This window comes from Arabidopsis lyrata (genome assembly GCF_000004255.2).
Source record: "Arabidopsis lyrata subsp. lyrata unplaced genomic scaffold ARALYscaffold_1, whole genome shotgun sequence".
Taxonomy (NCBI): domain Eukaryota; kingdom Viridiplantae; phylum Streptophyta; class Magnoliopsida; order Brassicales; family Brassicaceae; genus Arabidopsis; species Arabidopsis lyrata.
Window position 1 is genome coordinate 3,220,588 of NW_003302555.1, and position 24,693 is coordinate 3,245,280.

At 38.2% G+C, this 24,693-nt stretch overlaps 7 protein-coding genes across 8 annotated transcripts; 5 read left to right on the forward strand and 2 right to left on the reverse strand.

Annotated features, from left to right (window-relative positions):
* Window positions 1-1,953, forward strand: LOC9325764. Its single transcript, XM_021013009.1, has 5 exons — window positions 1-548; window positions 645-695; window positions 1,155-1,288; window positions 1,399-1,499; window positions 1,627-1,953. The coding sequence occupies exons 1-5, from the start codon at window positions 201-203 to the stop codon at window positions 1,779-1,781; spliced, it is 789 nt and encodes a 262-aa protein (XP_020868668.1). The 5' UTR covers window positions 1-200; the 3' UTR covers window positions 1,782-1,953.
* Window positions 1,954-2,173: 220 nt separating this feature from the next.
* Window positions 2,174-5,482, forward strand: LOC9325765 (RNA polymerase sigma factor sigB). The gene is made up of 7 exons (XM_021013006.1): window positions 2,174-2,420; window positions 2,715-2,896; window positions 3,161-3,757; window positions 4,204-4,434; window positions 4,578-4,718; window positions 4,805-5,005; window positions 5,095-5,482. The coding sequence occupies exons 1-7, from the start codon at window positions 2,342-2,344 to the stop codon at window positions 5,380-5,382; spliced, it is 1,719 nt and encodes a 572-aa protein (XP_020868665.1). The 5' UTR covers window positions 2,174-2,341; the 3' UTR covers window positions 5,383-5,482.
* Window positions 5,483-5,578: 96 nt separating this feature from the next.
* On the forward strand, window positions 5,579-8,280 carry LOC9325766 (violaxanthin de-epoxidase, chloroplastic). Of its 2 annotated transcripts, none has more exons than XM_021013007.1 (6): window positions 5,579-5,793; window positions 6,231-6,459; window positions 6,539-6,705; window positions 6,982-7,078; window positions 7,178-7,572; window positions 7,656-8,278. In XM_021013007.1, the coding sequence occupies exons 2-6, from the start codon at window positions 6,265-6,267 to the stop codon at window positions 8,167-8,169; spliced, it is 1,368 nt and encodes a 455-aa protein (XP_020868666.1). In that variant the 5' UTR covers window positions 5,579-5,793; window positions 6,231-6,264; the 3' UTR covers window positions 8,170-8,278. The 2 variants fall into 2 exon arrangements, with proteins under 2 accessions (XP_020868666.1, XP_020868667.1); XM_021013008.1 differs by lacking the exon at window positions 5,579-5,793 and adding an exon at window positions 5,803-6,022 and having other exon boundaries at window positions 6,208-6,459; window positions 7,656-8,280.
* Window positions 8,281-8,409: 129 nt separating this feature from the next.
* Window positions 8,410-9,678, reverse strand: LOC9325767 (syntaxin-related protein KNOLLE). Its single transcript, XM_002892416.2, has 2 exons — window positions 9,568-9,678; window positions 8,410-9,490 (listed from the first exon to the last, which is right to left on the reverse strand). Exon 2 carries the CDS (start codon window positions 9,479-9,481, stop codon window positions 8,549-8,551), a length of 933 nt encoding a protein of 310 aa, XP_002892462.1. The 5' UTR covers window positions 9,482-9,490; window positions 9,568-9,678; the 3' UTR covers window positions 8,410-8,548.
* A 1,709-nt stretch (window positions 9,679-11,387) lies between these two features.
* On the forward strand, window positions 11,388-13,451 carry LOC9328525 (thioredoxin-like 1-1, chloroplastic). Its single transcript, XM_021012814.1, has 4 exons — window positions 11,388-11,998; window positions 12,240-12,416; window positions 12,509-12,673; window positions 12,759-13,451. Exons 1-4 carry the CDS (start codon window positions 11,750-11,752, stop codon window positions 13,005-13,007), a joined length of 840 nt encoding a protein of 279 aa, XP_020868473.1. The 5' UTR covers window positions 11,388-11,749; the 3' UTR covers window positions 13,008-13,451.
* Window positions 13,452-13,746: 295 nt separating this feature from the next.
* On the reverse strand, window positions 13,747-15,003 carry LOC9325768. Its single transcript, XM_002892417.2, has 4 exons — window positions 14,801-15,003; window positions 14,580-14,646; window positions 14,165-14,245; window positions 13,747-14,077 (listed from the first exon to the last, which is right to left on the reverse strand). Exons 1-4 carry the CDS (start codon window positions 14,960-14,962, stop codon window positions 14,016-14,018), a joined length of 372 nt encoding a protein of 123 aa, XP_002892463.1. The 5' UTR covers window positions 14,963-15,003; the 3' UTR covers window positions 13,747-14,015.
* A 2,389-nt stretch (window positions 15,004-17,392) lies between these two features.
* LOC9328526 (leucine-rich repeat receptor-like protein kinase PXL1) lies at window positions 17,393-21,062 on the forward strand. The gene has a single exon (XM_021014081.1). It carries the CDS (start codon window positions 17,717-17,719, stop codon window positions 20,807-20,809), a length of 3,093 nt encoding a protein of 1,030 aa, XP_020869740.1. The 5' UTR covers window positions 17,393-17,716; the 3' UTR covers window positions 20,810-21,062.
* The last annotated feature ends 3,631 nt before the right edge of the window (window positions 21,063-24,693 follow it).

Sequence of the window (24,693 nt, forward strand, 5' to 3'; positions counted from 1 at the left end):
TGAAGCTTCAATTCACAATTGACTGAAGAATAAGATTGCCGGTATAATCCCGGTTTGTACTAACCATACTCTAATACTATTTGGTGGTTTAATTTAACGGCGGACAAACCGGCCTGGACCGAAATAAAAGAAAACCGGAGTTGGCTACCTGGAGCTGGAGGAGAGAAGAGTTGTGCAGTAGGAACAGCTTTCCGAGAGAAATGAAATCTCTCTGCTTCATTTCTTCTTCTACAGCTCCATTGATTCGTTCGCCTCCATTTCTTCCTCTTAATCGAACAAGCTTGAATCGATTTACCCTCAAGATTCAATCTTCTCTCTACTTATCCCATCCAACAAGATGCAGTATTTCAAACCCCTCGAGCTCGGAGGAATCGTTGGATTCCAATGATGGAATGTCTCGGGCATCGATCAGTGTCTTCGGAGGAACTTCGCTTAACAATCTAAAGATGCAAGTGGGCAGTCCAATTTCGCTGCATTCAATCAACCCATTAGCTAAGCTGAGTTTGAGTGATCAAGCATTTCTTCTCTTGGCCTTCATCGTTTGCACGGTAAAAGGAGTTGGCTCGTGTTTTGTTTTGACCATTTTTGTTGATTCATTGATAAAGGCTTAGACTTTTTGATCTCTTGATGGTCCTCTGTTACAGACTTCAGTGGCTTTTACAAGTCTTGTGATTGCAGCTATTCCTACACTTTTGGTAAGTCTCCACATTTGTCTCAATCCTTTTGCTTTAGCTTTCTCTCCCCTGTAATCACTTATTTTAAAACTGTTTCTAGTAAATGGATTGAGTATTTGTAATATGCTATCAACAATCGACATTTTTCCTTTCCAAAATTCAGTGAGAAACTATGACATGAGTGTAGTCCTTTGCTTTAAATTTCTACTCCACACTTGCTGGTGGCACCAACTGATAGGATAAAAGGCTAATGAGCAACGCATGAGTACTCTAACAGATTAAAGATTGAACTAAAACCTTTAATTGTTGAATTCCACACTGTACTCTTCTTTATATGTGTCCTAGATTTGGTTCAGCTATATGATTGTTTCTTTTTAGGATTGGGCTTAACTCAACAAAGCTTGGTGAATTTTTCAGTTCATTATGTATCTTTGTTCTTGGATTGCTATCTATGTCCTATATTTACTTGCACACCTTCAGGCCATGGGTAGAGCTGCGACTTCCTTTGCCAAGTTAGCCGACACAGCTCGCAAAGAACTCCCTAGTACATTGGCAGCCCTAAGGCTCTCCGGCATGGAAATAAGCGATCTTACTCTAGAATTGAGCGATTTAAGGTGATCACTAAAAGTCTTTTCTTTTCTTTCTTCCGAGTCACCTATTAATTTATCTCTCTGGAATAACAAAATTTGTCGAAATCATTACTATGCGATGTAAATGGTTTCAGCCAAGATCTAGCTGATGGTATAAACAAATCAGCTAAAGCGGTTCAAGCAGCTGAAGCTGGAATCAAACAGATTGGAACACTTGCACAACAGCAAACTCTCTGTAAGCTTCTAATTAATCTTTATGATTATTGGTATTAAAAGCTTCTGTTAATGGTGGCAACATTTCACTGTGGAAAAAAAAAAAACGGAAATTATGATCTGATGGTGACCTTGATCTTGTGAGTCAGCAATGATTGAAGAGAGAGCAAATTTACCAGAAATATCACTGCAACCTGTTGTGGCTGGTGCGGCAGAAAAGACTTCTCACGCACTCGGCAGTGCAACTAAGAGACTAATGAACATTATAACCGGAGGAAACAAGGATGAGGATTTAGACGTTTAGAAGCTTTCACTTGGAGTGTTGTTTTCTTCTTCTTCTTTTTGTCCGTCTTTGTTTAAAGGAATCAGTACAAGGTACCAAAGTCCATTTAGGGAAACATAGAATCTATGAACAAGACATTTGGTAGAATTTGGTATATGTATGAAACCTGATGTGTATGACACAAAAAAAAAAAGAAATTTACTTCACCTTAAACTTTCTCCTTATAAATTAATAACACGAGAGATCGAAGACGAAAGAGAAAGTAGAGAGGGTTAGCCATTTTAAGACACAACACCAGATGAATTATTTACTTATCAAGCCGACCAAAAAAAAAACAAAATTATTCTTAAAAGTGAAAGATGGTAACAGTGAGATGGGATTGGGCCAAAAGTATAGGCCCAAAGAAGTGAAAATTAGAAATAATGAATCCCTTTGTTTGACAGAGAAGCTTTATCCTCTCTTCTTCGTCTTCATCCGCCATCATCACCAGTTTCTCTCTCTCTCTAAAAATCTTCTTTAACGGCCCTTGAATCAATCAATGGTCAGCAGACTTAGCTATCGAATATAGGCTAAGAACGAGCATGTCTTCTTGTCTTCTTCCTCAGTTCAAGTGCCCACCTGATTCTTTCTCTATTCACTTCCGAACCTCTTTCTGCGCCCGTTAGTATTTCCTTCTCTATCTCTCATTCACATTCTCTCAGGTCCAATTTTATACTGTTCTTAAAGCATATGTTAGCTACTTCAATTCCAGATTATGAAATTTTTGTAGACCCAATTAACCAATTCTTTGATTATGAAATTCCTTGAATTAGCCAATATCTAGTTGTTCCTAGTGTTATAGAAAGGAACACAATTTTCAGGAATGTGCACTATGTCATCCTAATCAATGTGATATTCACAATTTTTTTGGATGTGATGTGATGTGATGTGACACACTTTTGTTGGAACGTGCAGCAAAACACAATAAGGGTTCAGTCTTCTTCCAACCGCAATGTGCAGTATCCACTTCACCCGCTTTATTAACTTCTATGCTTGATGTGGCAAAGCTTAGACTACCCTCTTTCGATACTGATTCAGATTCCCGAATATCAGACAGGCAATGGACTTATACAAGGACCGATGGTCCTTCCACTGAGGTAACTAATATTTGTATTTTTCCATGTTACATCAGTCTAATAATGGTTCCCAAAGCTTCAATGAGATTGTTGTTCATATATTTTCTATGCAATCACTGTGTGTTCATTGGCTTGATAGTGAATGATTAAGATTAGTTCGTTTAGTTATTTGTATCAGAGTAGTGACTATTATTCCCACACGCACAAACAAAAGTTATTCTTTGTATTTTGTAGCTGTAGCTGCTGTAATGTGAAGTCCACTTGATAAGTTCCTTGTATTTGTAGGCAAAGTATTTAGAAGCTTTAGCCTCTGAGACACTTCTCACAAGTGATGAAGCCGTAGTTGTAGCTGCAGCAGCTGAAGCAGTCGCCCTTGCAAGAGCTGCTGTCAAAGTTGCGAAAGATGCAACATTATTTAAGAACAGTAACAACACAAACCTATTAATTTCATCAACTGCCGACAAACGCTCCAAGTGGGACCAGTTTACTGAGAAGGAACGTGCTGGCATATTGGGACATCTCGCGGTTTCGGACAATGGAATCGTGAGTGATAAAATCACTGCACCTGCCTCTAACAAAGAGTCGCCTGGTGATTTAGAATCCGAAAAACAAGAAGAAGTTGAGCTTCTGGAGGAGCAACCTTCAGTGAGTTTAGCTGTGAGATCTACACGCCAAACTGAAAGGAAAGCTCGGAGGGCAAAAGGGTTAGAGAAAACTGCATCAGGTATTCCCTCTGTGAAGACTGGTTCGAACCCTAGAAAGAAACGTCTTGTTGCGCAAGAAGTTGACCATAATGATCCTTTGCGTTATCTAAGAATGACAACAAGCAGTTCCAAGCTTCTCACTGTCAGAGAAGAACATGAGCTGTCGGCAGGAATACAGGTTTGCCACCAATATTCCAAATTCTAAACTAACCACTTCCCCTTCTCTACATCGCGTCTAAAACATCACAAAAAAACTTCTAGGTGAAAATGATGGTTACAAAATCGTTAGATGTTTGAGAATGATGAAATTAGTGGTTAGATGGTAGAATCCAAGATCGCTTCTTTGTGCTGTCTAACCAATATATCATCTGAAGTTCTATGAAAGCTAATTATCCTGACATGCTTGGTTTAAATTGAAATTTTCACCTTTTTTTGTTCTTATTATGGAGCCTTTCCACATGTTTAGCATTGATAGATGATGGGAAACAGATGTTCAGCTTCGGAAGAATCAACATTAATTAATGATCAATTTCTATTTTGAACTTTATTTCTTCTTCTCTGTAATTTTCTTATCTTTCTTTATTGTGGTTTCTCTTGATCACACACTTTGGTTTCTTTGTTTAGGACCTTCTGAAGTTAGAAAGACTTCAAACAGAGCTTACAGAGCGTTGTGGACGTCAGCCAACCTTTGCGCAGTGGGCTTCTGCTGCTGGAGTCGATCAAAAATCATTAAGGAAACGTATACATCATGGTACACTATGCAAAGACAAAATGATTAAAAGCAACATTCGACTTGTTATTTCGATTGCAAAGAATTATCAAGGAGCTGGGATGAACCTCCAAGATCTTGTCCAGGTTTGAGCTTTTCTCTCCTTATTTTTTGTGATAATTACATCTGTTATTACCATACTGATGAAAGTGATAGACATTGAACACCTTGCTAACAGAAGTTATGGTGAAGTATTATCTTGTTTTAAAAAATCTCAAAATGGTCACAGGAAGGGTGCAGAGGGCTTGTGAGGGGAGCAGAGAAGTTTGATGCTACAAAGGGTTTTAAATTTTCAACTTACGCGCATTGGTGGATCAAGCAAGCAGTGCGGAAGTCTCTCTCTGATCAGTCCAGAATGATAAGATTGCCTGTAAGTCATCCCAGATGTTTTTCTTTTTCACTTGTTTAAACAACGGTTTGGGATTATGCCTCAAAATTTAATGGGATGATTGGCAGTTTCACATGGTGGAAGCAACATATCGGGTGAAAGAGGCACGAAAGCAACTGTACAGTGAAACCGGTAAGCACCCAAAGAACGAAGAAATTGCAGAGGCAACAGGGCTATCGATGAAGAGGCTCATGGCGGTTCTACTCTCTCCTAAACCACCGAGGTCGCTAGACCAGAAAATCGGGATGAATCAAAACCTCAAACCTTCGGTTTGTACCTCCTGACACAGCATACAAGATAGTCTTGTTGTTTGTTTAAAAATAGTAAAAAAGTGAGATGGGTGTGTAAAAAAATGCAGGAAGTGATAGCAGATCCAGAAGCAGTAACGTCAGAAGATATACTGATAAAGGAGTTCATGAGGCAGGACTTGGACAAAGTGTTGGACTCGTTGGGAACGAGGGAGAAGCAAGTGATACGTTGGAGATTTGGGATGGAGGATGGGAGAATGAAGACGTTGCAAGAGATAGGAGAGATGATGGGAGTGAGCAGGGAGAGAGTGAGGCAGATAGAGTCGTCTGCATTCAGGAAACTAAAGAACAAGAAGAGAAGCAACCATTTGCAGCAATACTTGGTCGCACAATCATAATTATTTTTTCTTTCAAAATGGAATGTTTTGTGCATAGAACCCACCCACCCACCCACCCACCTGAGCATAACAAGCAGTAAATTATTATTTTTAGCATTTACTACTATTCTTGAGAAATATTACTAAATCGTAAAAATTATTCACATTTATCCACAAGATTTTTTAACATGCAAATTGCTAAATCAAAACAAAATAATTTGGAAAAAAATAAAAATGGAAAGACTAGAGATATTTGGAGAAAACAAGCGCCTAGGACAAAAATGTGGGTAGAGGAGGAGGCGGCTTCGTTCACACACCACACGACGGAACACTCTCTTCCAAGCCTTATCCAAAGCAAAGCATATTTTTCTTAAATATCTTCTTCTCCGTCTCTGTCTCTCTTCTTCCCGCGGAGCTTTCAATCTTTGCTTGGTAACATCGTCTCTCTCTCTCTCTCTCTCTCGCTAACTCTGATATCAAATTATCTATCACAATTAGTCTTTTCAACACCCAAAATCGCAATCTTTAGCTTTATTCTGTTTTTCCTGGTTTCCGAATTGTCGTCGATTTCCATGTCTATGAGCTGAAATCACAATTTTTTCAAATAATCAATTTTTTGGGGTTTGTTCATGATTTGTTCTGGAATAAAATAGAAAGTAATGTGCGAACCGGGCCTTGTGGCCTAGTGGTAAAGGGGTCACAGCTGTGACTTCCGCCACCGGGGTTCAAGGCACGGCCACTGCCAGGTTTACATAGAGGAATTGCCAGCCTCGTGGGATTAGTCTTTGGGCCTAGGAAGCCTTTTGGAGACCCGCGGTTATTCAAAAAAAAAAAAAAAAAAGTAATGTGCGAATTATGTAAACTCACAGGTATTGGCTTGGGGAAGATTAGAGAGTAAAGCTAATGGCAGTAGCTACACATTGTTTCACTTCACCTTGTCATGGCCGTATTCGATTCTTCTCAAGTGATGATGGTAGGCTTGGCATTACAAGAAAGAGGATCAATGGCACTTTCTTGCTCAAGATTTTACCTCCAATCCAAAATGCTGGGGGGAGATCCTCACGCCCTATATCTGCATTCAGGTCAGGATTCTCTAAGGTAATCTCAATCATTCCAGGTCTTGTGTTTCTATACAAATTTGTTATTTCGATCATCTCATTGCTTTTGATCATGTCAGGGGATATTTGACATTGTGGCATTACCATCAAAAAACGAACTCAAGGAGCTGACCACTCCACTCTTGCTAAAACTCGTGGGTGTTTTAGCCTGCGCCTTCCTCATTGTTCCATCTGCAGACGCAGTTGATGCACTTAAGACTTGTGCATGCTTATTGAAGGGATGCAGGTAACTTTCCTTCGTTTGGATTCTCCATATATAGTGCTTCCCACCAAAACCGGTTTTATTGTCATTGTGGGAAAATATTGTGATCATATATATGTTTTCAATTGTATGCCCCCATACATACCGCTTCAATTGTGCCGGTTGTTTGTGCATCTAGATGAAGTTAGTGTCCGTCTATGTTAGAGCTGATTTGAATTGATGACATCTTTCTGATTTTTTGCCAAAATTTTATATATTTCTCTCATTGTCTGACCATATGGAAGCCAAATTATCTGTTAGGATAGAACTCGCAAAGTGCATTGCCAACCCTGCCTGCGCAGCCAATGTCGCGTGCCTCCAGACTTGTAATAACCGTCCAGATGAAACCGAGTGCCAGGTTAAAAGTTTATTTTGTGTAGCATTTTGAGGCAGAGATATTGCTTTCTTATTGGAGACGAGACCAATGATTTTGTTTAAAAATATGCGCTGATTTCAGATCAAATGCGGGGATCTTTTTGAAAACAGTGTAGTTGATGAGTTCAACGAGTGTGCTGTGTCGAGAAAAAAGTGTGTTCCTAGAAAATCTGATCTCGGAGAATTTCCTGCCCCAGACCCTTCTGTTCTTGTCCAGAACTTCAACATCTCGGACTTTAACGGGAAGTGGTACATTACAAGTGGCTTGAATCCAACCTTTGATGCCTTCGACTGCCAGGTGCATGAGTTCCACACAGAAGGTGACAACAAGCTTGTTGGAAACATCTCCTGGAGAATAAAGACCCTAGACAGTGGATTCTTTACTAGGTCAGCTGTACAAAAATTCGTGCAAGACCCTAACCAACCTGGTGTTCTCTACAATCATGACAACGAGTACCTCCACTATCAAGATGACTGGTAATAACATCTTGTATGCACCCACAAGGGAAATGTCTTGCTTCTCTTCTTTGGCCTTACAAGTTTTCATATGATTCTTGCAGGTATATCCTGTCTTCAAAGATAGAGAATAAACCTGACGACTATATATTTGTATACTACCGTGGACGAAACGATGCTTGGGATGGATATGGTGGTGCAGTTGTATACACGAGAAGTTCTGTATTACCCAATAGCATTATACCAGAACTAGAAAAGGCAGCAAAAAGCATAGGCAGAGACTTCAGTACATTCATTAGAACAGATAACACATGTGGTCCTGAACCTCCACTGGTAGAAAGAATTGAGAAGACAGTAGAAGAAGGGGAAAGGATAATCGTAAAAGAGGTTGAAGAGATAGAAGAGGAAGTAGAGAAGGAAGTGGAGAAAGTTGGTAAGACTGAGATGACTTTGTTCCAGAGATTGGCTGAAGGATTTAACGAACTGAAGCAAGACGAGGAGAATTTCGTGAGAGAGTTCAGTAAAGAAGAGATGGAATTTTTGGATGAGATCAAAATGGAAGCAAGTGAGATTGAAAAATTGTTTGGTAAAGCTTTGCCAATTAGGAAGGTCAGGTAGAACCAAGAACCACCATTGTTGTCCAGACTATATTATACATACTGTGTTCAGTTCATATAAAGTAATATTTTTGTACACATTCATCATTCTATAACAATTGGATACAAAACATCCTTTGAGCGAAACAAACCACAATTGGTAAACACTAAACATAGTATCTCAAGAAGAAGAGCTGAAACTAGTATGGTTAACATAGTATCTCAAGAAGAGCTGAAACTGTGATCAAGAGGATTAAGACAATTTTTGTAAAAAGCATTCATCATTTCATTAAAAATGGATACAGGAAGACAAAGGGATTAAGACATTTTTTCAGCACACAAAAGGATTAAGACATCCAATGGGCGAAAACAAACCACAAGGAGTGAACATAGTAAGCATCTCAAGAAGAGCTGAAACTGGTAATGATGGGGATGACAACAATGAGAATGATCAAAAGCAGCACAATGATACCAATGCACATCCATTTCCTGCTGTTTCTCTGATGATTCTTTGCAGTCTTCAGCTCATTAGCCCCATCCGCCACGTAATGGCTCGCATTTATCACATGATGCTCAATCTCATCCATCTGTTCACCTTGCGATTCAACCATCACAGCCATATCAAGAAACACTTGGTGAAGCTCCAACAGACTCTTCTCAATCTCCTTTGCTGCATCATACCTGTCTTGAATCTCAACCACAGTTTCCAAGATTTTTCCTTTACCATGTTCCTGGATTGCTCGCGTGAGAAACTCTTCACCTCCAGCGTTATCAGTGATGATCTTCTCAATCATCGCTTCATCAGGATGTTCTCCAGTCACAGTGAAGTACCTTCTCTCAACAGCGTCCTTGTACTCACTCATCATCTTTTGCCTCAGCCCTTGAAACTCCATCATCACTTCCTTCAACTTCTTCCTCAGCCCGTTAGTCACAGCGGTTCTGCTCCTGTAAACCGGAGTCCCAGAGAGCCTCTTAATCTCCTTGTTGGCTTTATCCATCTCTTCCAGCTTCGACTTTATGGATTTTGCTTTCCTCAGACCAGACACAATCTCATTAGAGATCTTGTTACGAAGAGACTTCACAGACTCTGCCTTGTGCACACCTTTACTCTCTTCGTTGTACTGCTCGATGCGAGCCAGTGTCTCACTAATCAAACCCATCTCTGCTTTCACATACTCTGCTTCCTCTAAGAAAGATGACAGATTCTCATCCATCTTGTCTGCTTTCGTCGAAGCCATCTCAAGATCAAAGTCAGGTCCTGCTTCCATATCCTTCATCGCTGCTTTTTTCAAGTCAACGTAACTCATAAACGATTTCGTCATCAAGTCGTTCATCTTTTTCACCTGAAAGTCAACAGTTTTACAAGAATCAGACACAATTGAGAAAGTAACAGATCAAAAACGAGAGAAATCAAACATACTCTTGTGCTTTGTGTGTTGTAGATCCAGATTTTCTGCCCAGAATGTGAGAGAGAAGTGTGAAGTGAAAGCGATTATGTGAATGTGGTAAAGATGAGAGAAAAGCTTTCTAATAATATAAGAAGACTTTAGGAAAAAGAGCCGTTACTGTGATTTCTTCTCTCCCCCCAACGGCTATATTTTGGCCATGTATCCGTTATCGTCCATTTGTCTCTGTTTCTGTTTCTTCAAATCTTTATTTTATTTCTATTTTTAAATTGTGTTTTTTTCTTTCGTAACGATTTCGAAACTGAGAAAGAATACAGGGACTAAACTGTAATTAGATTTATGTACGTTTCAGTGCCGACTTGTGTGTGATTGAGACAGTTTTAAGGATTTCGAAATTTAGAAGAAAATATAGGGGCTAAGTTGTAATTACGTATATTAATTACATCGCTTTTGTCGACAACTTAAATTCCACCTGTCAGGCACCATTGGTGACAATTTACGAAAGTAAAGAAGAGGTGGTGGTGGTGTTAGCTGCACTTTTGTTACCATTTATACAAAAATTGTGGTTCTTGTGTTTTGCTGTTCATGTTGGAAAACTTATGGTATAATTTTTTCTGGTTACGTTTCATACACCTTAGTTGAACCATTCAAATTATTAGGATTTTTTCAAATAAAAAGATTTCATTCAAATTTTGTATATATGTAAACGACTCTTCAATCAAATATCTCCACTAGTTTCTTGATCTCTAAACTTGGAGACTAATCAGTTTTTTTTTCCCTCAAATATCTACAAAATTGTTTCAATATCGTAGACAAATTTAAAAAATACAATGTCCATCATATCCCTATATAATGTCCACAATTCAATATTTATTTTGTAACGTTTGAACATGGTTTAAAAAAAAAAAAAAAAAACTTTTTAAAAAATTGTGCCAGTACATCATTAGAACGTTAGTATGTACTAAAAATAGTTTACTGAAAAATATAAATACTATTACGTAACGTTTGTTTTATAGTAAAATAAATTTGTTACGATTGTTTTGTCTATTCAACACTCGTCACATTTGTTACGTTTGTTTTGTTTGAATTTTTTGTCTTAATTCTAACTAAAAGGTTGTTTTGTTTTTTTTCTATTACAAAAAGTAAATTTGTTTTTTTTTTTTTTTATAACACAGTATCCAGATCACACAGTGATTTGACTAGCCCACTGGGCCTAAGCTCACTTCACAGTTTTAAGTCTCCACTTAAGGGCCCCCTGATAAACTGGTGGTCTGGGGTGCCTGAGCAAGTCCGCATGTAAATTCCCAGGTGGCCACAGGAGTGAGAAAGCGAAACTGCGTTTGGGGAGGATCGATCCCTGGCCTAGACCAACAGGGCGATCCTTCCAACCAAACGAGAACCACTCGCCCACCACCATGTGGTTAAGTAAATTTGTTTACCGACAAAAAATATATTACAAAACGATTGTTTTACACTGAAATAAATTTGTTTCGATTGTTTTGTCTGTTTAACACTAATCAGATTTGTTACGTTTGTTGTGTTTAAATAGTTTGTTTACACATAGACTATCCCACAACAATTTACCTCTCTTGGAACGTTCTACTTATTGTCGTGAATCGAAAAAAACTTGTGCATTATGGAATTGAGGGGGTTAAATGTATACTAAAAAACTAAAAGGCTAATCTCTAATTCTTTTGTTAAAGAGGTGGCCAATCTCCAAAAATATATAAAGTTCATAAAAAGGTTAAAGGAGAGAGTTGTGGTGGAGAGTGTGAGACCCACGTGGGTGATGTGTTGGCAAACTACCTTCCTTAAAACCCAAATCCATCTATCCATTTATTACTAGTTTTCTTCTGACCGACTAAAGCTGATGTCGCGAATCCACCGTTAGATCTTAAAATGGCCAAATCCAAATTGAACGGTCAAGATCACTTAACGAAAAGGAAAACAGTTTCTTGTCCAGAAATGTCTTACCTTTAGGCCTTTTCTCTTTCCTTTTCACTTTTTTTTTTTTATAAATTTTCTCGTGGAAGCCAAATCTTTCTGAGAAATAAAAAACGAAACTTCGCTGGCGACTAAAGATTGCTGAGAAGACACGTCGTCTCTGTGAGAACTTTTCTTTTTCTTCTGGTAAATTCTGGAGAGAGAGATATTGTATTTTTCTTCGTTCGGAGGTAGATTGAATAGAGAAGAATTATGGCGGAAGTGATTAGCAAAACGAGTTTGTTCACCGGAGCTTGTGGGAATCATCATCACCGTGTTGATGATTTCTCTTTGTCCCCGGTGAGTTTTGGTGGGTTTGGTCTGAAAAAGAGTTTCTCTTGTCTGAAGCTGAAGAATCAAAAGCCTCTTAGAAGTGAATTCCATGGAAAACAGATCGTTTTCGGTGATGCTCAAGACGAGAGCTTCAGAAGGAGCTTCCGATCATCAGCCATCACAGCTCAGGTAAATTTGATTTCTTGTGTTTTCATTTTCGTTTGTCCCAAATTTTACATGCGAGATCTAATTAGAAAGATCTTGAGAGCTAATTGTTGAAAGAAACGTTTTTTTAGGGTTTTGCTTTAATTTTGTAGTGAATTATGGCTTGATGAGAAGATTTTGGTTTAGGGTTCATGTGTTTTCACTTTGAGCTGTTGGTTTTTTGGATCTGTGAAAATATATGATTCTCACATGTGTAAATTTGCAGACAACTTTGAGGATTGGGACAGCTCAGAAGTGGTGGGAGAAAGGTCTGAAAGAAAACATGAGAGAGATCTCTTCAGCTCAAGAACTCGTTGATTCTCTCACTAACGCTGGTGATAAGCTTGTGGTTCTTGATTTCTTCTCACCTGGATGTGGCGGGTGCAAGGCTCTTCATCCTAAGGTATCAATCCACTTCTTGGATTGTAGATTGTTTGGTACACTTTTGATGGGACGAACACGTTTTCTAACAAAGATGGTTTATGGTTGTTGCAGATATGTCAGTTGGCAGAGATGAACCCTGATGTGCAGTTTCTTCAGGTGAATTACGAGGAGCATAAGTCGATGTGTTATAGCCTCGGTGTCCATGTTCTCCCTTTTTTCCGATTCTACCGTGGCTCTCAGGGTCGTGTTTGCAGCTTTAGCTGTACCAATGCCACGGTTGGTTCTCATTCCCATAAAACATGAGACAACCAATTACAACCATGTTAGGGTTTGGTTTTGATCTTGATTTGTTTTTTTTCAGATCAAGAAATTCAGAGATGCATTGGCAAAGCATGGTCCAGATAGGTGCAGCCTTGGACCGACTAAAGGCCTTGAAGAGAAAGAGCTTGTGGCACTTGCAGCCAACAAAGAACTCAACTTTACTTACACACCAAAGCCTGTACCAGTTGAGAAAGAAGCAGCCACTCCTAATTTAAACCCAAGTCTCCCTGTTCCTCTTCCTTCGATGAGCGCCAATGACGAAAAAACATTGGTCTCCGCAGGGAGATGAGATCGAATAAACATTTCCCTGTACAGTTTGCGTGATAGTAGTAGTAGTAGCAGCAGCTGGATATATTGCAGTACCTAAAGATGTCAGTTCTCGGAGCAGCCAGCCTGTTTAGTGGGGTTTAGTTTTTTTTTGGGTCCCCTGAGCAAAATCGGTTCTTGGCATCTGGGTTTACCTAGAGCAAAACCAGTTCCGATGGTTACTTGAGTTTTGCTCAGTTCTTATGGGATTGAGAGTGGAAGGTCGTGCGCTCGGCGGCATAAAACCTTTCTCCTCTCAATCAGCTTCGGTAGAGTTTTGGTTTCTTTGTTTGTTTTTATTTGCTTTATGAATTTAATGTAAATAAAAATCCAATGAGGATTATCATACAATGTCATGAAGGCACTCTCTATGAGTTGGTATCTTATATATGTAGTATATATTAAGGTTTTTCAGATTTGGTGCTTCCTCTGTTTGATTATCCTACAAGTATTTGTTATAGTCATCTTCAACATCTTTTGGATAAAACGTGTGAAATTTCTAAGGCTTCAGATTTGGGTTAGTGTGGTTAGTCTGTTGCTCCACTTGGGACATTATCTTCTTAATTACATATTATGCTGCTGGTTAGTGTTCTGTTCTCCAGTTGCCACAGGACTAAAGGTCGACTATACTCTGGTTGATCTTGGCCTGGGAAAAATTCATCGTAGAAAAAGCTCTGGGTATAATTGGTACTTCAAGTTTTGTTTTTGCTGATTCAGTGAGATAAAGGAAAGTGAGTTGGCTTTTTTTTTATCAAATTGTTCCGTCTCCAACTCTGAATACAAAATATGCTTTTAATAGGACAACAAATTAGATTGAGAAACTATAAGATTGGGGAAACTTCAAATAAAACACTATCAAACCCTCCACTCCTCTGCTTTGCATCCTCTACATGCAAGAACACAAGTTTCCCATTTTTGAAAGAATCTAACCAGACATTGAGAAACTTGTATCAACCGTTAGATGAAATGGGTTTCCAGGTTTACAAGAAACTCATTCTAGCATACAATCAGCAGATCCTTCACCACTGGCTTTCTGGGTTTTCTTCTTTTTGCCTGGTTCATGAATGCAAAGATCTTGTTACTTCCATAGTCGTTGAGGTATTATGAGATATCTAGGTTGGCAAAAACGTCAAGGATTACCTTTATTCTTCAGTTTATTGAGCTTCAAGCTCTTCTTAACGCTAAATTTTTTGGGGGATTTCTTGGAATCTTCTAATCCAGCTGAAACAAGAAGGAAGAGAGATCAGCTTTTAATTAAGCAAGGCAAACAAAATTTTTAAAGTCACCATTCCAAACAAGCGTTCTGAATAATTTCATGAAATATACAAAAGAAGACATCTCAATAAGATACAGAACAAAAATGACCTTCTTATGAATATGTAACCAATAACTTTCAGATTTTATATACACTGATGACCAAATCCAAGAGATACTAAACATTTCTAAGCATTGAAAGTATACAAGATATCTATTGACAAATCTCATTCATGCCGTAAACAAGAGATCAATTAACACAAGATAACCTAAGAAGCTTTATTTCATGATGAAGAATTACCTTGAGCAGAAGCCATCTCCACATCTTCCATTGTAACAAGGCCCTTCTCCACCATCTCTTTCTGCTCCTGTTCACGAATCAAACAAGTCTTTCTTAACTACTTTTTCCATTAAACTTACTCAAAAGACATAAGTTACATGAACCCACCAAAATACATATGACCTAATGTGATTCTCAATCTTAGAAGAAACCAATTACTAAAAAAGAAGAAATTTACATACTCGGCGCCATTTGCGAAGGAGTTTTCTCTGACGTTTACCGGAGAGGGAGGGGACCGGAGTTCTAGTCTTCAATTTATTGGTAAGAGGATCGCCGTGAATGGCTCGTTTTCTATCAGCTTTAGCCTCTCTCTTCTTCTTCGCGATCTCGTTGTATTTCGCCATCTTCTTACTACTACTAGCTTCAACGCCTCTCTCCACTTAAGACCTAAAAACTAACTTCTCCTAAAACCCTAAATTCCACAGTCGCTCGAATTCTATTTGGGCTTTTCCCCAATCTTTACTTGGGCTTTTTAGATGGTACTATTTACTTTAGCGATTAGATCCGGTTCGGTCTAATCCGGCTCGAATTGAAAGTCGCCAAATCTTATTATATAAATCTGATTTTTCTTTTAGTAAGAAGATGCCATATTCTTATTTACAAATTACAGAAATCAATTATACATTTTGATTGTCTTTAGGTGGTTTAATTGATTAGATGGTTTAATGGAAAGGTCTTAGCACATGCTCTCCAGCTTCATCTTCTCTCTAAATTATATATCGAAATTATGATCTAATCATGAGTAATATTATATACATATAATTAATTAATAATGCATGCATCATCACTCACATATAGGATATATTGTTGTTGTTATTCCGTTATGTATTTTTTTTTTGTTTTAAAACTGTTAATAATGATTAAAACAAATAAAAAGTCCCATATGGGTGCATGTGAAATATGAAAGGGCATATTACAAAGTTAGATTTGTCCAATTATTTTTCCTTCTTATGATAATAGCTAGATGATAATTTGAAAGGACAAATAACTTTAATTAGAGGTACTATCCATATCTACCTTGCAAACCTACAACAATTAATGTGTAGATGGCCAAAACAAACATATTTACACACCTCGAGCATATAAAAATTTACACACTTGCGGATTCATTCATTTAAAAAGTATATATTTATATATATGTTTTTAGTTTTTAAGGACAAAATAAAAATGATAGATGGCCCTTTTTAATGGTTCTAAACTTTATTTTGATATCGTGAGAGCATTTAATACTACTTTGTTCTTCACGCAAAATCAACATGCATAATATTTGAGCGCCAGATCTGTCGATAAGTTCTGACTCTTCTTCCTGTGACAACACTTTGTGCTCATAACACCTTGGAATCCAAATTTGCTGGGAAAACTCAAGTGAGAGAAAAAAGCAGAGGTGGACGCACACTACGCGTACAGAAGAATGTCATGAACCATCAGGTCAATAGAGAAGTAATGGATGTAATAGAAAAATTGAAGAACCATGAAGAGGACAATGCATAGCCTGTAGATGAAGGCGAAGCTGACATTTTGGATTTTACTAAGTTCTTAATATAGAACGTAAACTATGGTTCTCTGAAAAAAAAACATGCATAATTTGTAGATTTACTATATTACTCACATGTCACAACCCACACGAATATAAACAATTTCGGATACGGACTTACGGCTACATATTCAGTTACTTCTTGATGTCATATGCATAACTCATTGAAGCTCCTTGCCCAAAAAATGCATTAATATGCAAACTTAATGCATATATGATATATATATGGGATGGCCTTAAATCTCTTGACTCAAACTAATTAACATAGAAAATAATAATCTGACAATCGTAGTTAGAAAAACGTAAAAATTTCGTTTATAAGATCTAGAAAAAGATATATGTGTACATGAATGCAATAACTTAATTAATGTATGTGTAATTTTTTTTTTTTTTATTGCATGTGTAAGTATATGTGATGTATATATGGCCGTAGGTGTCATGGGACTTTCCTAGAGTTGCAACTTGGCAATGAATTGTTATGAACTTTCTTATTTCCTAATTTTAATTATGTTGGAACAACGTGGGAAGATTCTCTCACGACCATCATCGTTCATGTGTTTTTTTTAGTGACGCGCCATTCGAACAAAACATTCTCCGACTAATGAAGACATGCGGGAACTCGACCTAGCTAGCTCTACCTTCAAGCATAATAGAACTAACCTTATAATCATGTCCTTATAAAAACTTTTGCGTTATTTTAGTTATTTACTCATATTTAAGTGAAACTAAAACACATGTAAAGAAAACGTTGTCTGTGTCAAATAATCCGTAAGGTGGAACTAATTTATCAGGGTAGTTTTCTTAAAACACTTATCTTGCCTAATTATTAATCGTCTTTGAATAGAAAATAGTTATATTGGAGTTGGACAGTAAGTGAGACACATTCTCTGCCCATGTTTCACTGTCCCACAAATCCCTAATGAGGACAAAGCTTTACAAGTCACTCAGTGTTTTATGATCAGAAACCCACGATTTCTTCATATTATATATATCCCATCATCATTTTTTTAATCTTCTTTATCACACTTAGTCGTTTGAGGTTGCACAGATCAGCAATCTGATATGGTTATGGAATTAATGCTCGTCTAATTTCCAGTTCAACTTTTCACAATTTAGCATTTGCGTTAGTAGATGATAAAACAAACTTATAATTTAATTTCGTTTTCTCAAACACAATTTGCAGTTTTTTGAACACACGAACATGGATAAAACATCAAGGAAATTGTATCAATCTTGTTCTCTTACTTTTAGCGTTTGAGCATAACCATCATATCAGTTTTTTAAAGTATGTAATGTCACAGATACACAGAGAAACCGAAGAAGTATTTTACTGTATCATACAAATTGTAATTATGACGCCGATGGAACTCGTATATTATTCCACCGATTGAAAAGAAACACAATCATGATAAAATAATTGAGAGAGATTAAAATAAAATAAGATTCTGACTAATCATTGTTTTCCAGCTTTTGGTTCTTATTATCAACTTCGCTTGAGGACCTTCAATCTCAGTTGCACAAAAATGCCATAAAATTAGCCGAAAAGTGAAGAAAGAGGAGAAAAATGGCGATCCCTTCTCACCTTTTCTTCCTCTTCTATTACATTGGTTTTGCTCTTTTCCCTTTTGTTTCTTCTGAAACATTTCAAAATTCTGAACAAGAGATCTTGTTGGCCATCAAGTCAGACCTGTTTGATCCTTCAAATAATCTCCAAGATTGGAAGCGACCTGAGAATGCCACAACATTTTCTGAGTTGGTTCATTGTCATTGGACCGGAGTTCACTGCGATGCAAATGGCTCTGTGGTTAAGCTCCTTCTCTCCAACATGAATCTCAGCGGAAACGTGTCAAATCAGATTCAGAGCTTCCCCTCTCTGCAAGCCCTTGATCTCAGCAACAACGCATTTGAGTCTTCTCTTCCTAAATCTCTTTCTAGTCTCACGTCCTTGAAGGTCTTCGACGTGAGTGTGAACAGCTTCTTTGGAACCTTCCCTTATGGTCTAGGGATGGCCACTGGTCTCACACACGTCAATGCCTCAAGCAACAATTTTTCTGGGTTTCTCCCTGAAGATCTCAGCAACGCAACTACACTTGAGGTTTTGGACTTTCGAGGAGGTTACTTCGAGGGCTCGGTGCCTTCTTCCTTCAAGAATCTCAAGAATCTGAAGTTTCTCGGTCTTTCGGGTAATAACTTTGGTGGAAAGCTACCAAAGGTGATTGGTGAGCTCTCATCCTTGGAGACCATCATTCTTGGTTACAATGGCTTCACGGGTGAGATTCCAGCAGAGTTTGGGAACCTGACGCACCTTCAGTACCTTGATTTGGCTGTTGGGAACATTACGGGCCAGATTCCATCTTCTTTGGGGAAGCTAAAACAGCTTACGACAGTTTACCTCTACCAGAATCGTCTCACGGGGAAGATCCCTCGAGAGCTCGGTGATATGACTTCTCTTGTGTTTCTTGATCTGTCTGATAACCAAATTACAGGACAAATACCTATGGAAGTAGCTGAGTTGAAGAATCTGCAGCTTATGAATTTGATGAGGAATCAACTCACGGGAATCATTCCGTCGAAGATTGCTGAGTTACCAAATCTTGAGGTTCTTGAGCTGTGGCAGAACTCTCTGATGGGTTCATTACCGGTGCATCTCGGCAAGAATTCCCCATTGAAGTGGTTAGACGTCTCATCAAACAAGCTTTCCGGAGAAATACCATCAGGATTGTGCTATTCCAGAAACCTCACAAAACTCATTCTCTTCGACAACTCATTCTCAGGTCAGATTCCAGAGGAGATCTTCTCATGTCCGACTTTAGTTCGCGTTCGAATCCAGAAAAATCTCATTTCCGGATTAATACCAGCTGGTTCAGGTGACTTACCAATGCTTCAGCATCTAGAACTCGCAAAAAACAACCTCACCGGTAAAATTCCAGATGATATAGCCTTATCTACATCACTCTCATTCATAGACATATCATTTAATCACCTCTCATCCCTATCTTCCTCCATTTTCTCAAGTCCTAACCTTCAAACCTTCATCGCCTCACATAACAACTTTGCCGGAAAAATACCTAACCAGATTCAAGATCGTCCATCTTTGTCTGTCCTCGATCTTTCCTTCAACCATTTCTCAGGTGAAATCCCAGAAAGGATTGCTTCTTTTGAAAAACTTGTGAGTCTAAATCTCAAGAGCAACCAATTGGTTGGAAAAATCCCTGAGGCATTAGCTGGGATGCACATGTTAGCTGTTCTTGACCTCTCAAACAACTCTTTAACGGGGAATATACCAGTGAACTTGGGAGCTTCCCCAACACTGGAGATGCTAAACGTGTCATTCAACAAACTCACAGGACCTGTTCCTTCAAACATGTTGTTTGCAGCCATAAACCCAAAAGACCTCATGGGAAACGATGGCTTATGCGGTGGAGTTCTATCACCTTGCCCTAAGAGCCTAGCTTTGTCAGCAAAAGGCAGAAATCCAGGGAGAATTCACGTGAATCATGCAATCTTCGGGTTCATTGTTGGAACTTCAGTCATCGTATCTCTGGGAATGATGTTCTTGGCAGGGAGATGGGTATACACAAGATGGGATCTTTACAGCAACTTTGCCAAAGAGTATTTATTCTGCAAGAAACCTCGGGAGGAGTGGCCATGGAGACTCGTGGCTTTCCAGAGACTGTGTTTCACTGCAGGAGACATCTTATCACATATCAAAGAATCAAACATCATTGGAATGGGAGCCATGGGGATCGTTTACAAAGCAGAAGTCATGAGACGGCCATTACTCACAGTAGCTGTGAAAAAACTGTGGAGATCACCATCACCACAGAATGATATCGAAGATCATCATCAAGAAGAAGAAGAAGAGGACGACATACTCAGAGAAGTGAACCTACTTGGTGGTCTCCGACATAGAAACATTGTGAAGATTCTAGGTTACATTCACAACGAGAGAGAAGTGATGATGGTATACGAGTACATGCCCAATGGAAACCTAGGAACTGCTTTGCATTCCAAAGATGAGAAATTCTTACTAAGAGATTGGCTCTCACGATACAATGTCGCCGTCGGAGTCGTTCAAGGTCTCAATTACTTGCACAACGATTGCTATCCGCCGATCATTCACAGAGACATCAAATCTAACAACATTCTCCTCGATTCAAACCTCGAAGCGAGGATAGCTGATTTCGGATTGGCGAAGATGATGCTTCATAAGAACGAGACTGTTTCTATGGTGGCTGGATCTTACGGGTATATAGCGCCGGAGTACGGATACACACTGAAGATTGACGAGAAGAGCGATATATACAGTTTAGGCGTTGTGCTTCTGGAATTGGTGACTGGGAAAATGCCGATAGATCCTTCGTTTGAGGAATCGATTGACGTAGTTGAGTGGATTCGGAGGAAGGTGAAGAAGAACGAGAGCTTGGAAGAAGTGATTGACGCGAGCATCGCCGGAGATTGTAAACACGTGATCGAAGAAATGCTTCTGGCACTGCGAATCGCTCTTCTCTGCACTGCGAAGCTCCCGAAGGATAGGCCATCGATTAGAGATGTCATCACGATGCTTGCGGAGGCGAAGCCACGCCGGAAAAGTGTTTGCCAAGTCGCCGGAGATTTGCCGATTTTCAGAAACTCGCCAGTGGTAGGGCTGATTTAGATGACGGAGGCGATAAGGGTATTTTTGGCATTTCAGCAGCTGGGATCATTTTAACCTTGGGCTTGAGCCAACAACTAGTTAACCTTGGACTGAATCAACAACCCATGTTTTCAAATCTGATCAGTGCACTAAGCCATTGAACCGAATGACATGATTCAAAATTGTAATAGGTCCCTTGTTCGATGGCTGATCCTGCAAATTGTAGTTACCGGAGGCTAAACAAGTAATAAATAAAGATTTTAAATAAGTTAAATGGGATATTAATCTTTAAAAATTCACAGAGAAATAAATATTAACTTTTTCTATTGAACAATTAGATCCTCCATTTTCTAAAAAAAATTTATAATTTTCTTAATCTTTTCCAAATAAATCTTAATCCTATACAATGATTCTTTTATGCTATCAGAAATTATTTTGATATTGAAGAAAATCACAAACTACGTCATAAGTTTGTAGTCCTCACGTTCCAATTAGGTTTTGTTACCATCTATTATTCGCCGATATTTGTAACATTGAGATATATTCAACTAAACTCTGAATCAGAGAAAACAAACTAATTAAATCTTGACCAAATCTAGTATTGAACCCGAGTAGAGGAAACTGGAAAAGTCGTACAACCGTTTCTCTTGCTACTGTAGAAGTGAAAAGTTGTATATCGACAATATACACATGAGTTAAATATATCTGAAACTTGTAAAGTTGTAATTGTTTGATCTGCGTAATATAAAAGTTAAATATACCATAAAGTTGTAATTGTTTTTACCTTTTTTATTTTTGCGGGAAATACGAGTTAAATATACCGGAAAGTTGTAACTGTTTTACCGGTTTTTTGGTGTGAAAAATGAGTTAAATATATTGTATTAATATTTACATAATTGTTTTCAAAATATTAATATAATCTTTACATAATAAAACTACAACCTCTAAACTAATTTTTATCCTTCCAAAATCAATAGATAAAAGTGCTTTCTCTTTTTTTTTTTTCACCAAAGATTTGAGTTTATTAAAATGTCAACAGAAACAGACGTCTACAAAAGAGATGCTAAAACATAGTACAACAACAACGACAAAAACAAAGACACTAACAACGAGATTCATCGGCAATACGAGCATGAAGCCAATTAGGTCCACCTAACGCCAAATAAGATTGAAAACGCCCATCTCGTGTAACACTTTTAGCTATGTCACGAGCTATAGAGTTAGCTTGAGGTAACGATGCCTTGAACTTACACCATCTAAAACTTGGAAGGAGATTGTTTATATAACCAAGGTCTGTCCGATAACGGGGCCACTTTTCAGGATTATTTAGAGCTTCAATAGCAGGAGCACAGTCCGACCATACCTCGATATTTGTTAGATGGTGATCACTTACACTTTGAAGCATCCACAAAATACAACGCAATGTTGCAGTAATCTTGTTGAAAGCCGGTAAAAAAGCATCACGTGCATGAAAAACTGCTGCACCATTATCATCTCTTGCAATCCATGCTCCACCACACATAAAAGATGAATTAATCCATGAAGAACTCATATTGCATTTGATGATACCATTTACAGGTTTTGACCACATTTTCTCCGCTAGATTAGTTCTGGTTATTGCTCGGTTGTGTTCTTGGGCTGCTACTTCATTCTATTTTGACCAGTTTGTTGCTTCTTCCATGGCGAGTGACACCAATGTTTTTAAATCTCCTGTTTTACCAGCAATCAAAGTAGCATTTCGATTTTTCCATATTCCCCATAGAATCCAAGGAATTGAAATTTTGCGAGCTGCAGGTAATCTATCATTCTCCATCAAAGTAAGAATGTAATCCATGTTTTCACTAAGAGAATTCGAAAAACCTTGAGGAGGAGGGAATATCTTAGCCAGCGCCCATACCTGCTGAGAAGCCGTACATTTGAAAAGCACATGACACACAGATTCGAGTCCCATTCCACAAACTTGACATATAGGATTCACATGCAGCCCATGAGAATTTAGACATTCTGAAAGAAACAGCTAATGCACCAGAAAGTGCTCTCCACATGAATAACTGGATCTTTGGGACAGTTTTAACCCTCCAAACTCTGCTTTTAAGCACATTTATAGGTTGTAAGATGACTTGAGTATTCAGAGAACCAAGGTTCATATGTGACTGCAACCAGCTTCCACTCTTAACCGAGTAACTACCATCTTTAGTATAAGCCCAAATGTCTCTATCTTGAAGGTTTAAGGCTGGAGGAAGTGACATGATTCTTGTAGCATCTTCAGGAGGAAAGAGATCTAAAATTTTCTATTGATTCCAACATCCTTGCGGCGTGAGACACCATCAAACTTATATCAATCAACCATTGTTTATTAGCTGGCCTTCTAGGATTGCCATCAAGAATCCACTTGTCCATCCAAACTGTAGTTGAAACTCCATTCCCAATCGATCTCATCAAACCTCGTTTCAACAAATCTCTTCCGTGTAAAATGCTTCTCCACGCATAAGATGGACGTGAACCAATACTTGCGTTTATGATGTCTTTCTTATCAAAATATCTCGCCTTATAAACTCTTGCAAGTAAAGACTGTGGTTCATTTAGGATCCTCCATGCTTGTTTAGCCAATAAAGCTTGATTGAAGTCACCAATATCTCGGAAACCCAATCCACCTTCATTTTTTGATTTACATATTTTATCCCAAGAAACCCAATGCATTTTCTTCTTCCCTTCACACTCATTCCACCAAAAATTAGACATCGCACTAGTAATCTGTTGACATTGATACTTAGTCATTTTGAAACATGACATTGCATAAACAGGTAAAGCCATTGTCACTGACTTGAGAAGTACCTCTTTGCCACCAAGAGATAAAGTTTTCTCATACCATCCACTAAGGCGATTTCTTAATCTATCACTAATGAATGCCAAGAGTTTCCCCTTAGACCCACTAAAACATTCTGGCAATCCTAAATAAGTACCAGCTCTACCTTCTTTATTTATACCCATCAACAACCCTAATAGATGTTTCATTATTGGATCGATTTTACCCCCATATGTAATAGATAACTTCTGAAAATTTATCTCTTGTCCTGAAACTTCACCATACAACTTGAGGCATCGTAATATCTCCAAACATTCCTTAAATGTTGCTCGGCATAGAAAGAGACTATCATCAGCAAACAAAAGATGTTGTATCGATGGACTGTTCTTGGTAAGACGCAAACCTGATATTCTTTCTTCATTCTTTGATTTATTCATGATATGCACTAATGCTTCAGCACATAAGATAAACAAAAACGGGGATAGAGGATCTCATTGTCGTAAACCCCTTTCTGGCTTAATAAGTCCATACGAATTACCATTAAGAAGAACTGAATACGAAACGGATCTAACACAAAACATGACCCATTCAATCCATTTGCTATCAAACCCCAGCTTGGTAAAAAGTTGTTCGAAAAAGTTCCATTCTACACGATCGTAGGCTTTGGACATATCGGTTTTAATGGCCATATAATCCTCATTGCAACTAGCTTTTGTTCGAAGTGCATGGACCATCTCATGTGCAATGAGTATATTGTCGGAAATTAGTCGACCGGAAACAAAAGCTCCTTGTGTGTCCGAAACAATTTCAGGTAGGAAATGCTTTAGTCTCGAGCATAAAACCTTCGAAATAATTTTATATGAAACAGAGCATAAGCTAATTGGCCTGAGATCAGACATCTTGTTTGGATTAGACTTCTTAGGATGAGACATATATTAGTATAATTCCATTCCAGCGGAAAAGAGCCTGTTAGAAATCTGTATTCTTATCAAATACTCTACATTGTTTTCATCACCACCAAATAAATATTATCTCTAATATTCCTAGTTAGGAAAAGAATCTGTAATTCCCATTCCGAAACCGTTGCAACTCTCTCTAT

Excerpts from the sequence above, each read along its gene's own strand:
- LOC9325766 (XM_021013007.1), top strand. The coding sequence starts at position 6,265 with ATGGCAGTAGCTACACATTGTTTCACTTCACCTTGTCATGGCCGTATT. Across the intron at positions 6,706-6,981 it reads TGCTTATTGAAGGGATGCAG|GATAGAACTCGCAAAGTGCA; the intron begins GTAACTTTCCTT and ends ATTATCTGTTAG. Across the intron at positions 7,573-7,655 it reads CTCCACTATCAAGATGACTG|GTATATCCTGTCTTCAAAGA; the intron begins GTAATAACATCT and ends TGATTCTTGCAG.
- LOC9325765 (XM_021013006.1), top strand. The coding sequence starts at position 2,342 with ATGTCTTCTTGTCTTCTTCCTCAGTTCAAGTGCCCACCTGATTCTTTC. Across the intron at positions 4,719-4,804 it reads CCAGAATGATAAGATTGCCT|TTTCACATGGTGGAAGCAAC; the intron begins GTAAGTCATCCC and ends GATGATTGGCAG. Across the intron at positions 5,006-5,094 it reads ATCAAAACCTCAAACCTTCG|GAAGTGATAGCAGATCCAGA; the intron begins GTTTGTACCTCC and ends AAAAAAATGCAG.
- LOC9328526 (XM_021014081.1), top strand. The coding sequence starts at position 17,717 with ATGGCGATCCCTTCTCACCTTTTCTTCCTCTTCTATTACATTGGTTTT.
- LOC9325767 (XM_002892416.2), bottom strand. The coding sequence starts at position 9,481 with ATGAACGACTTGATGACGAAATCGTTTATGAGTTACGTTGACTTGAAA.
- LOC9325764 (XM_021013009.1), top strand. The coding sequence starts at position 201 with ATGAAATCTCTCTGCTTCATTTCTTCTTCTACAGCTCCATTGATTCGT. Across the intron at positions 696-1,154 it reads CAGCTATTCCTACACTTTTG|GCCATGGGTAGAGCTGCGAC; the intron begins GTAAGTCTCCAC and ends GCACACCTTCAG. Across the intron at positions 1,500-1,626 it reads TGCACAACAGCAAACTCTCT|CAATGATTGAAGAGAGAGCA; the intron begins GTAAGCTTCTAA and ends CTTGTGAGTCAG.
- LOC9328525 (XM_021012814.1), top strand. The coding sequence starts at position 11,750 with ATGGCGGAAGTGATTAGCAAAACGAGTTTGTTCACCGGAGCTTGTGGG. Across the intron at positions 11,999-12,239 it reads CATCAGCCATCACAGCTCAG|ACAACTTTGAGGATTGGGAC; the intron begins GTAAATTTGATT and ends GTAAATTTGCAG. Across the intron at positions 12,674-12,758 it reads TTAGCTGTACCAATGCCACG|ATCAAGAAATTCAGAGATGC; the intron begins GTTGGTTCTCAT and ends GTTTTTTTTCAG.
- LOC9325768 (XM_002892417.2), bottom strand. The coding sequence starts at position 14,962 with ATGGCGAAATACAACGAGATCGCGAAGAAGAAGAGAGAGGCTAAAGCT. Across the intron at positions 14,246-14,579 it reads GGAGATGGCTTCTGCTCAAG|CTGGATTAGAAGATTCCAAG; the intron begins GTAATTCTTCAT and ends TTCTTGTTTCAG. Across the intron at positions 14,078-14,164 it reads CAATAAACTGAAGAATAAAG|GCAAAAAGAAGAAAACCCAG; the intron begins GTAATCCTTGAC and ends TTCATGAACCAG.